The sequence below is a fragment of the Bidens hawaiensis genome, unplaced genomic scaffold, assembly GCF_021521415.1.
Source record: "Bidens hawaiensis isolate Kalapana, Puna unplaced genomic scaffold, B.hawaiensis_p1.1 tig00030468_1, whole genome shotgun sequence".
NCBI lineage: Eukaryota > Viridiplantae > Streptophyta > Magnoliopsida > Asterales > Asteraceae > Bidens > Bidens hawaiensis.
The window spans coordinates 1-12,472 of NW_027495069.1; the positions used below are offsets into that span (position 1 = coordinate 1).

The window sequence follows — 12,472 nt, forward strand, 5'->3', positions numbered from 1 at the left end:
CATAATATTTGTGCATGCCTGATCCTTTTGGAATTTACAAATACAAAGGGCTCATTGTTGTGGATGTTTAATGTTATTCAGCTACGTTATTAACCAGATATTCTTTTGTTTTATATTAGATTCTTTTTGTTACTGCTCTAGCAGGCGTCTGTTGAGGGTTTGACTTAGAAACATTTACGGTTCGGTGACATGGTGGTAACACAATCATGCATGGTTAGTCAATGTTGTTGGGTTGGATAGAGTGCAATTTCCTGTTCAATTATACTGTTGGTTGATCCATATGACATTGTTGTCTATGGTCTATGGGCTTTGATAGGCATGGCAACTTATGTCGCAGCCGTCGAGCGGGCTGAGCCTTGGTTAAAAATTTGACAGCTCGGTTTAATTGTTGGTCTCTATGGTCTATGGCTATGATGGCATTTCGATTTTTGGCGTGGTAACTTGCGTTGCTGCCGTCGAACGGACTAAGCCTTGATCGGCTGAGCAAGACAATTTTTAAATGAAATAGTTGATTATCTTATCATAACAACTTTAAAGTAAACAATCACATATAAATGCCCCTCTAATTGTAGAAAAATGTTTTGTTTTGTAGTGGCGGCATTATGGATGATGACAGGAGAAAGACATGCTGCAAGAACAAGGAATTACCTAAAAACAATATTAAGACAAGATGTTTCCTTCTTTGACAAAGAAACAAACGTAGGGGAAGTTGTTGACAGGATGTCTGGTGATACTGTCTTCATAAGCCTCTAATTTTCATCTATATGTAAATTCCTGGAATGCTAATAAAAATATTTTTTCAGGTTGGAAAATTCACACCGTTAATGGCAACATAGGCGGTTTCCTGAGAGCCTATGCCAAGGGATTGCTTCTAACACTTGTCATGTTGACCTCTATTCCTTCATTGGTTATTTATGGTTCACTTATGTCAGTTACAATAGACAAGATGGCATCACGAAGCCAAATCGCTTATGCTAAAGCAGCCACTGTAGTCGAACAGGCACTCGGATCAATCAGCAAGGTAATATATATATATATATTATTTTTTATATTTATTTAAATCTTATAACATTCTATGAATCTTTTCAAGAAACTACAAAGACCGTAGCTATCCATTTCATAGTAAAAAATACAAATCCAAATTGTGTTTCATATTAATAAACAAGTATAGTATTTTTTTACTGTTTTCTGGAGTAAATATGAAATGATATATCTTTTAGAATGATGAAATAATGAAATGATATTTACTGAAAGTGTTTAAAGTTCTACACTATATATAATCAAGACTGTTTACTAATTACTAATTTTCTTTTTCATTGAGGTTGCTTCTTTCGCGGGGAGAAAAAAGCGGTTGAAGATTACAGTAAGTCAGCTATAGATGCTTGGTATCAGCCGTCTGTTGTGGGTTTGGTTGAGGAGCATTTACGGTTTGGTGACATGGTGGTAACAATATCGTGTATGGTTAGCCTTTGCTGTTGGGCCTGCTCATTTTTATTCTTGGTTAATTATTTTCGAAAATCAAATTTTATTCTTGGTTGATACATATGACATTACGTTGCAGCCGCTGAGCGGACTGAGCCTCGAGCGGACTGAGCCTCGGTTAAGAAGGTGTGCTTGATTGCGGAACATGTAAGATTTGCTTTAACCGTCAGTTGGTGAATATCACATTGTTCTCTTATGGTCTGTGGCTTTGATGAAGCTTCTATTTTTGGTATGGGAAATTACGTTGCAGCTGTCAAACAGGCCGAGCCTCGGTTGGTAGTGTTACCATAACATATTTGATCTCAACTTTAACAGAGGTGGTGTTAAGAGAAAATATCATTCGTGAATAAATATTAAATGGACCTGTAGGTTTTTGTAGTTTTAACATTTTTATTTTAAAATTTATTTAGTATGTTTTCTGTTTTTAATTGCTCTGAGAAGTCAAGTGTTAAATACACATTTTTTTATTCTTTTATTATGTAATTTATGCTAAATATTAGCTTTCAGAAGTGAAAGTGCTAAACATGTGGTGCATCTGACGAGTTTGCAATTGTTTAGTCAATTTTACTGTAGTTTCGTGTTTCGTGTCAAATTTCTGTTAACATGTCATTTTAGGTGACATTTTGTTAAACTCAGCTGGAGTTTTAAGTTGTGAATGGGTGTCAGGCAATTTAGTAAAAGTTTTGAGGTAATACTTCTACGGCGGAAGTAGCTCAAAGTGAATTTTTTTCTAGGTTTTTTGGGATTACATAGGTGGTTTTTCATGGTGTTACGCCCCTCCCCGCAACGCGGAGGTAAAACTACTAGTTATTTATAAATATAGGTCTTGGTTTGAGTCAGTTTTCTTTTGCAATAATAAGGTGTTTGATCGATCATTTGTCTTGAAGTGTTATCAAAGCTATAAAGTGTTTGATCGATCATTTGTCTTGAAGTGGTATTAGAGCTCTGATACCACTTCAAGACAAATGATCGATCAAACACTTTATTATTGCAATAGAAAACTGACTCAAAAACCCCTAGGTTTTGAAGTACGACAACTAGGTGCTCTTACTTACGCAAGATTACACTTAACACTTGACACCGCCCGTCGTTCGCTTGCCCTCCGTCCCCTTAACAGCATTTAATAGTTAGGGGTGTACCATATACTTAAAATAGCATAATAATAATATTAATAACATAATATATACTGTATAATAAATAAAGGTTTCTCGTTGCCACATGTTATCAGATAAAATAAATTTTACAAATTTTCTCTCATCTTTCTCATATTAAACACATTTCTCTTTTATATTAATAGTTTTATATATATATATTTTTTCGCCCTTCTAACATCTATTATTTTATTATTAATTGTTTATTGGATTACATCGAAACAGAAGGCAAGCAGGCAACAAGCTGCGCCGCTACCCCTTTGTTTATATGTATTTATTTTTCTTTTCAATCTATTATTTTCTCTTTTTAATAATTATTTCTTGATTTAAAAAATATAATACCAACATAAATATACTATTTAGTTTTATATTAATATGTTGTTTAGTTATAAGTATTAAGCTTTTATATGTAACGATTTTTCACGTTGATTTAGATAAAATAATTGATTTCAAATTCCAGACAATGAAGTTTTCAGTTTATATTTGTTTTGCAATGAAAATTAATAAAAGTTAAGACCAATCACTACAGATGGTTGATTTGTTTTTGAGATAAAACATGTTTTAACGCATGGTAAATTATGTGTTTCATTATCTAAAGTTGAATGCAAACAAAGTAAAGCCACTAATTTTGCTATGGAGGTTAAAATCTATACTATATAATAAATATAAAAGATTTCTCATTGCCACACAAGATATATTTTTAAAAAATTTTCCCTCCCCGTTCTCATATTAAATACATTTCTTTTTCTTATTAATAGTTTTATTATTTAACTTTTTTTCTTTTCAATCTATTATTTTCTCTTTTTAATAATTATTTCTTGATTTTAAAAATATAATACCAACATAAATGTACTATTTAGTTTTATATTAATATATTGTATTAGTTATTAGTATTAAGCTTTTATAACTAACGAGTTTTCACATTTATTTAGATATATAAAATAATTAATTTCAAATTTCAAACAAGGAAAATTTTACTTTATGTTTGTTTCGCAATGAAGATTAATAAAAGTTAAGGCCAATCACTTTAGATTGATTTGTTTTTGAGACAAAACATGTTTTAACGCATAGTAAGTATGTGTTTCATTATCTAAAGTTGAAAGCAAAATAAAGTAAAACTACTAATTTTGCTGTGGAGGTTAAAATTACCAATATTGTATACAAAAAAATATTTAAAGGTTTAGGAATTTTCAATCTTTTATTTCCATATTGTGTAATTTATTCTACTAGACATCATATCTTTGTATATGTTAACATTTTTATATTTCACATTATGTTATTATTTAAATAAATTTATTTACTTTAACCCGTGTTTTATAAAAGTACCTAACCTAGTAATAATATAATATAATAGTAATATTAGGGGACAAGTTCAAAATATGTGAAAGTGAGATGTGAGAGGCATTAAAATGAAAAGTGAGAGAAACAAAAGAGTTTAAAGAAATATGATTCTCGAGTGGGACAACCCCCTTTCAGAATAATAACTTGCGATGATGGACAAGTTGAAAAGAAAGATGATTATTATTATTAAATGACCCTTTTTGCTGTTTTTTATTGTTTCCATAATTAGATATTATTTACCAGGCTCCAAGCAGGTGTTAAATCCTCCATGTGGGCTTTCTTTTGTGGCTTCCTTTCGTCATATACGCTGAAAATTGAATTTCGAACATATACTATAATAATTATATATTATTATTATATCTTCTAATATATTAGTCTGTAATCTCAGTTTTGTTCCCAAAACAAGATAAATGCTCAAACTTTGATTACCCTTTTTATTATAAAGACTTTGGATTTAAAATGGAAGGGGGTTCAAGCAGCAAGTTCAAGAAGATTTGTGTCTTCTGTGGAAGTAACCCGGGTTATCGGCAACGCTTCAGTGTTGCTGCTACTGAATTGGGAGATGAATTGGTAATTTGATTGATTTCCTTTTGTTGTTTTATTTTGAAGTTTTTTGTTGTTTGCACTCCATCTGTTTGATAAAATGCCTTTGAAATTGGATTTTATGGTTTTATGATTGAATGTTGTGGATACGAGACGTAGGATTAGGGTTAAGGACTTTTAGGATGGTTGTTATGGGTGGGGCCTATTAGACTTAAATTCTCTTAGACGGGTGGCGGCCTTATGTTTTACGTGTTGTTGTTATACTTTTTTACGTTGTTTCGGTTATTGGTAGCTTAGTTGTGCTATATTTTTAGTACTGTTCATGGCGTATAGTGTTCGTGTTGTTTCACGTGCACCTTGTGTTTCTAATATATTTTTCATGTCCATGTATCGTTATTGGAGCCAAGGGTCTTACGGGAGAATAGAGGTATGGTTTGGTTATAACTTACATCCCACCCTCCCCAGGCCCTACCAATAGCGTTGTTATGCGTGGGATTTTACTGTGTATGGTTGTTGTTGCTGTTCTGATTGAATGTTATTGGGATTTTTGCATCATCAAGTTTTAATGTCTTGTTTCCTTGTTTAAGTTTTGTGATTGTTTTGTTAATTATAGGTTAGTAGGAAGATAAATTTGGTATATGGTGGTGGAAGTGTGGGTTTAATGGGTATGGTGTCTCAGAGAGTTTTCGATGGAGGTTGCCATGTTCTTGGGTAATATACACAAACGTCAATTCTTGTTCTGTTCTTTATTTTAATGCTGGTTTTAACAAAATCATTGGTTCTTATTCACTTGCAGGGTTATACCTAAAGCTCTTGTACCACTTGAGGTGTTTCCCTTATAAATTTTGAATTTTTGAGTTTGTTTTAAATCTTTCTTGTCCTTGTTAGTCTTCTTTATTTAGTATGTTACATTCCTGAGGTTAAGTATGCAGCAGTACTTGCAGAGGTTGTGATTATGCAGTTATGTTTGATCCATGTAGGACCACATGCTAATAGTTTGAAAAAAGATAATGCAAAATCACTCTAAACGATCATATAAGCATAATAATATGACAACACATGTGTAGTTTGTAGTTTTGATAGTTCTGTGCTAGCAAGATCGTTGTCCATTATTTAATATCTTTTCTGTTTGCATCTTTTTGTTGAATTATAGCCTCAATTTACTAATTTTGGTAGATATCTGGTGAAACTGTTGGAGAGGTACGGATTGTTTCAGATATGCATGAAAGGAAAGCTGAAATGGCTCGAGAATCCGATGCCTTTATTGCACTTCCCGGTATCTTTATAATCGTGTTCAAATTTCTTAACTTTTTACCTGAAATTTGTATTCATGGTGACACATATTTCAGGAGGTTATGGCACCATGGAGGAAGTTTTAGAGATGATCACATGGTCACAACTTGGAATTCATAAAAAACCAGTGAGTTGTCATTTGTATTGTTTTGAGAATCGGTAGTGACAGTGTCAACTCGTTTACTTATGAAGTTATGAAAGTTAGCTAGTGAAATAATGTAAAATCGGTAATCGTATATTCATATTTGACACAAATAATTTATATGCTCAGGTTGGTCTCTTAAATGTTGATGGATATTACAACAATTTGCTTGCTTTATTTGACAATGGAGTCAAAGAGGGTTTCATAAAGCCAATTGCTAGGGACATTGTTTTATCAGCCTCAAATGCACTAGAGTTGTTGACTAAAATGGAGGTATAAAGAAATTAAACCATAGTATTTTAGTCTTATCTATTCATTTATTTACATTGCATGTCATTCTGGCTACAGCAATACAAGCCCGAGCATGATCATGTCGCACCTCATGAAAGTTGGCAGATGGAGCAACTGGGGAACTATCCAAACCAATGAACAAAAACCAAATTGGCTTCATTCAACTTTTAATTCCTTGAGTTTGAAAGTTTTGACTTTGCTTGATGAATATCTTCTTAGCAGGTTTGATTTTATGTACTCATTTTCATCTTGTGTGGGTTTGGTTGTGCTAGAAAAGATATTAGCTGTAATGGTTTTCCTTTCTATTCCCTGTTTTAATTTGAAAGCTCGAAAATAATCGTTACAAATCATACTCCTAGTTAAGTTAGATCAAGATGTTTGACCTTGACAAACTCAGATTGTGTTCAAGCTGGATGGAACATGAATTGTTATCATGTAACACCATAATTCATATGTTATTAGAATAACATAGCAGAGAGAATATATTAGTTATGGTTTATTGCTCTATCTTTGTAGTAATTAATAAATTTGATTTGATTATGTTTCTTTTGTAGTTATTCTCATCGGAACATTTAAAATATAGGTGCTACTAAATGTACCTCCCTCCATATGATTTTTACTAAATGCACACCTTTTAGACTTATCAAATTAATTACTATTTTCCCTTAAAATTATTTACACATATTAGTCCCTTCAACATTTTGTTTTACTTAATAGTCTCTAATAATTATATCAAATTAAAAACTCTTTTGTTATTACTAATTATTTTATTTATTTTATTTATTGTCATTGTAAATATTATAATTATTTTTTTTAATAGTATCAATATTATATTAGTCTCTCTCTCTCACACACACACACATATATAAATATAATAATACATCGATAGTGATAATAATAAATATTATTATGATAAAGGACAATAAATACAAAAAGAGTGAACAACAACAATAATAATAATAATAATAATAATAAAACATTATAGGAATAAAAAATAAAAATAAAACTTTTATAAAGAGACCACAAAATTTTAAAAATGTTAGAGGGTAGTAATATATCAAATAAAATTGTTGAAGGTACTCAAAGTTCATGGAAGGGAGATACGTTTATCCTAACCCTTAAAATACTTGATGAATAACAACAACATGTAACGGGGTTTCCATTATTCTATACAACACCATAGTATTATTAACTCAAATTAATTCATGTTACTATACCAATAAAATAAAATACTGGTCGCCACATGTCAGTCCCATATTGATTCTTGACTATTTTTTCCCTCCTAAATTCTAATCTCCAATCTCTTTAATTCTAGATATTTATAGTAATGATATTAATGCTTGATAATTTAAGATTGTTATTTATTTTAAGAAACTATTAAAAAACAAACCGAATATAAAGGGTTTTAAAATTTTTTTTACATATCATACACCAATTAAATAAACCAATATTTGGGAACTACTACTAATAGTCAAACACAAAACTTAATTAAATTAATAAATACTCCGTCTATTGTGTTTAATTATACGCATATATAAAGTAATCAGAATAATTAACTGAGTAGAAATATCCATAAACAAGAAAAAAACATATGTTCTTCATTTTTTTATATTTACATTTTGTTTACATATATGTAAAATACTTTATTATATAAAATTTTTTAATGTTTGTTCTAAAATGAGCTTAAAATTATATCAAAAGTAAGAGATTTTTTGAAACCCACTAATTTCTTTCTTGTCAATAAATTTACGTTTCGTCTAAGTAAAAAAAAAAAAGAAACTCATCTACACAAAAAAAAACAACAAAATTTCCTATGATCATTGGGTAATTTCAATATCATTTTGAACGAGAAAGAAGATTTTGTAACTTAATAATGCAACTAATTTATTAAAGAAAAATCATCTTAATGATTAATTTGATTTGTTGACGTTAAATAAGGTGATGGGCATGTAGGTTTGCTGAAATTAAATTTGTAAATCAATTAAAATAAATTTATAAATCATGCTTGAAATTTGAGTTCATACCATAATTATTCACCAATCAATATTAGTTAACTTCAATCAATGATTTAATCTCTAATTCAATGCATATTCCGGATTCGGATACTTACATCCTTACATCTATTTTGTCACAATCCATATTCATTTGTTCATTTTCACAAATAAGTTAATACAAAAAAATTATGTAAGAGATTTTCTCGAATTTGTAAATTTTGTATTTTAAACTTCTTATCTATAGGTTAGATTTATCTTTAATTAATGTGGTTTCTTTCTTTCAAATAATTCATCTGATTAATTTTAAAATTTGTGAAATCCCGTGTATTACTCGGGTTCTAAAACTAGTAAAATATTATAAGCCATAGAAAATCGTCTTTTATAAATATATATAAGATCAGGATCATGAGAGAACTTTTTTGGAAATTGCACCCTTTAAACTAACTGACGTGACACGTGATTTTTTTATTTTGGGAAAATTCCCAACATAGTCCCTTTTAGAGAGATAAGTCCCAAAATAGCCATTTTTTGTTAATTATTTTCAAAACTTTGTACTTGAGAGACACATTGGGAGAAGATATAAATTATGAGGGAGCATGCTAAAGTTTTAAAAATATGTAGGGAGCAGACCAATTATGGGAAAATGTTGATGGAAAAGTCCAAATTTTTTCAAAATATTAAGGGAGCAGGCCATATTTTTTCTTAACTTTTTTTCTCAAAATACAGTCTCCCAAGACTGTTTTTTTATGTTTCCAACATGGGCGTACATATTTTCAAATTATAGGAAAATGGGCTTTTTAAAATTCGTCTTGGGAGACGCATTCAGAGACATTTGTTCTTAGGAGACGAGATTATTGTATTTCTTCTTATAAGTTGGATTTATTCTAATTTCGTGCACTCCGGCAATACTTATTTAAATTCCGTCTACACCGACATGATTTAATTATTATCCGTCTACACCTCAAGACGGAATTAGAATAAATCCAAATTATAAGAAGAAATATAATAATCTCGTCTCCTAAGAACAAGTGTCTCTGAATGCGTCTCCCAAGACGAATTTTAAAAAGCCCATTTTCCTAGAATTTTAAAATATGTACGGCCCAGGTAGGAAACATAAAAAAACAGTCTTGGAAGACTGTATTTTGAGAAAAAAAGTTAAGAAAAAAATATGGCCTGCTCCCTACATATTTTTAAGACTTTGGTCTGCTCCCTCATAATTTATATCTTCTTCCAATGTTTTCTCAAGTACAAATTTTTGAAAATAATTAACAAAAAATGGCTATTTGGGGGCTTCTCTCTTTAAAAGGGACTATTTTAAGAATTTTCCCGTAACATTCGGCCTCTCGTACCACCAATATTGTCCGCTTTGCCCACGAAGAGCTCACAATTTGTTTTTGGTTGCTCAGGTGGAGACTTCCCAGGAGGTCATCCATCCTGCTACTACTCCCACCTGAGCACGCTTAACTGTGGAGCTCTCCTCTCGTCCACTACCATTAAGCCCAAAACGCGTTGGTGATTTAAGAGGCGGGACATTTACTTATGAACCAATGATCTCTTCTGTCCACAGCCAATGTGGAATTTGCCTAGGGTGTTACATTTCCCGAAAGAAAAAAAGAAAAAAAAATCATGTGTCACGTCAGTTAGTTTAAAGCTTGCACTTGGGGAGGTGTTTTTTATGGAACAAATAAAAAACAATCACTTCACTGTGAATTAAGATACGAATTTCGTAAGTGTAGTGGTGGGTTGAAAGTTGGAGGAGAAGTGACATGTGGCGCTGGTCAGGATGAGAGGCTAGAAAAAATTAGGGGCGTAACGATGAGGCTTGATTAATTAGCCCCATCACATTGTCAAGCCATATTTTTTAATTTTCTTTTTATAAGTAAATTAAACAAATAATAACTAATTAAATTAAATAAATAAAAATTCATTAAATTAAATAAATAAATAAAACATAAAATTAAAAAACAAATATTAAAATAAAAAATACATCAAAAAATTAAAAAAAATACATATAAAAATATTAGTTTATGATTCGTCTTCGCTTTCTTCGTTTTGTTGATCGTTTTCGTATTTGTTTTCGTCTTCAGTGGGAAGATTATCCCAAACACGTTAAACCAAATCCGCCTTAAGTTAGTTATGTATCTCACTTGATGTGAGCTCGTGATTGTTTCTTATTCGTTGTTGTTCGGTTGGTTCAGGTAATTGTTCTGGAATGCTTCCTGGTATATAGTGTTAACATATGCTTTGCTCTCGTCCTCTAAATTCATATTACGCAATATGATACACGTATACATGGCATCGCTCATTTTTGCCATCGACTACACACGACATGGGTTTTTCACATAATGCCAACATTTTTTACAACCCCGAAACACCTCTCAATATCCTTTCGCGTAATCTCTTGCTTCTTCTTATAATATTCTTTTTTTTCTTCGATAAGGTCTTGAACGTTTTCACGAAGATCGAGTACTCCGGATATATCCCATCTGTCAGATAGTAGTCGTGACGGTAGTAGGTACCGTTGGCATAAAATGGTAAGACCGGTTTGCTACAGTTGATGTAATACTTCAGCGCGGGCGTTGAGAACGTTTATGTCATTGTTGGACCCGAAAGCCAAAGTAGGCCGACTAAACCCAAAGGTCTTGTGAACAAATGGCTTGAAGATTAACCGTTGGTACTCCATGTTTACCACGAGTGTATTAACCTCGCCATGCGGTTGGACAGTTGCCCCACTTTTAATACATGCAATCTAAACTCCAGATCATGCCAGTAAAAGAATGTTTACTTTCATGTACCTCGTATATGCGAGCTAGGTCATTTGAAGTTGGATTCCTTAGATAACGACCACCGTATAATTGTATTATTCCTATGTAAATAAATAATTAAAACAATTTGAATTAAAGGAAAGTAAGTTATATAAAACAATTTAAGTTATACTGACGCAAAAATAATTAATTTAAAACAAATAAAATTTAACTGATGCAAAAATTCTCCAACGCGTCTCGTGTCATTTTCTCCGCCATCTTTAAATAGCCGTCGTTGATGTCGGTCGTGTTCCCGTATGCGAGAACGCATACCGCCGAAGTACACTTTTGGATGGCGGTGAATCCTAAATACCCTCTTGTCGCATTTTTGTTGAAAATACGGATATTCTCGCTCCAAATCTTCCTCAATACGCAAAAATAAACGTCTAGACATCCGAAAACGACGTCTAAACATAGCGTCTAGGCGGGTCGTCGATGTCACACCCCAACTTAAGGCGGAAATGTCGGGGCGTAAGCATGATTGTTCACAGCTCAAGGTAACTATTATTAATAAATGTGACAATAACTATTAAATTAATTTATTTCATTCAAAACACACATCATTCAAATAAAATAAATAATCCAAAAAACAAACATTAATAATCCCAATATTAACTTAAAGTAAATTATCTTTTAATAAATCATAGAGTCTCGACTAGGTGTCCATAACTTCCATCTTCAAGCCAATCTATAACCTGCATATGCGTTGAAAATAAAAATAGAGTTGTCAACAATAAGTAGAGTGAGATTGTCACCAGATTTGCAATGATATATAATAATATGAAAGGTAAACAAATCGTAAATAATTGCAGTAAATATAACCAAACCATGAGCAAAGAAAGTGTCAAGATACCATTGCCAAACGAATCGGGCGCTGGTTAACATGACGGTCGTATGATCATACTATAATGAGAATATGTTGGATCTCTCCGAATGCGTAAAATAAACAAGTAATCATGTAGCAAGTATGTTCGATTAATCACACACAATATCATGTTTGCTAGATTAAGATATGTATAATAAGAAATACTAAATAGTATGCATATGTCCCAAAACATTTGAAAACATGGTAAAATAGGGGAATGACAAAAACTCACCTTAAACAATAAGCAAGTGAGTAAAATAAGAATAAAATAAACGATCTTCCGTTAATGCGCCAAACGATATAAACCAACAAAACCTGAAACTTTGAGATAAGAAACTATAGTAAAAATGAACTCGTTGCCGCTGGAATCAATCCAAACGGATAAGTAAAACTCCGGTTATGTTAGATTTAATATTTAAACGAGTCGGTACTGACCAGAATCCGAACGGTGAGTCAGAAGTCGGGTTTTGGTCAATAGCCTTAAAATTTCGTAACGAGAATAAAAGTCTTCTGGATCGAACATTGAATCCGAGCAGAAGTATGACAAAACATAAAGTCAAACTTGT

At 31.7% G+C, this 12,472-nt stretch overlaps 2 protein-coding genes across 2 annotated transcripts; both read left to right on the top strand.

Moving 5' to 3' along the window:
- The first annotated feature begins 576 nt into the window (after window positions 1–576).
- Window positions 577–1,618, top strand: LOC143580400 (ABC transporter B family member 12-like). The gene is made up of 4 exons (XM_077063431.1): window positions 577–727; window positions 804–1,021; window positions 1,342–1,461; window positions 1,562–1,618. Exons 1-4 carry the CDS (start codon window positions 577–579, stop codon window positions 1,616–1,618), a joined length of 546 nt encoding a protein of 181 aa, XP_076919546.1.
- Window positions 1,619–5,141: 3,523 nt separating this feature from the next.
- On the top strand, window positions 5,142–6,513 carry LOC143580405 (cytokinin riboside 5'-monophosphate phosphoribohydrolase LOG8-like). The gene is made up of 6 exons (XM_077063436.1): window positions 5,142–5,228; window positions 5,314–5,344; window positions 5,694–5,793; window positions 5,867–5,937; window positions 6,082–6,225; window positions 6,301–6,513. Exons 1-6 carry the CDS (start codon window positions 5,179–5,181, stop codon window positions 6,379–6,381), a joined length of 477 nt encoding a protein of 158 aa, XP_076919551.1. The 5' UTR covers window positions 5,142–5,178; the 3' UTR covers window positions 6,382–6,513.
- Window positions 6,514–12,472: the final 5,959 nt, after the last annotated feature.

Bases quoted from the DNA above. Each gene is read 5' to 3' on its own strand.
- LOC143580405 (XM_077063436.1), top strand. From the start codon at position 5,179: ATGGGTATGGTGTCTCAGAGAGTTTTCGATGGAGGTTGCCATGTTCTT. The intron at 5,345-5,693 runs GTGTTTCCCTTA...TAATTTTGGTAG, and splicing joins AAGCTCTTGTACCACTTGAG to ATATCTGGTGAAACTGTTGG. The intron at 6,226-6,300 runs GTATAAAGAAAT...TTCTGGCTACAG, and splicing joins AGTTGTTGACTAAAATGGAG to CAATACAAGCCCGAGCATGA.
- LOC143580400 (XM_077063431.1), top strand. From the start codon at position 577: ATGTTTTGTTTTGTAGTGGCGGCATTATGGATGATGACAGGAGAAAGA. The intron at 1,022-1,341 runs GTAATATATATA...TTTCGCGGGGAG, and splicing joins CACTCGGATCAATCAGCAAG to AAAAAAGCGGTTGAAGATTA. The intron at 1,462-1,561 runs GTTAGCCTTTGC...ATTACGTTGCAG, and splicing joins TGGTAACAATATCGTGTATG to CCGCTGAGCGGACTGAGCCT.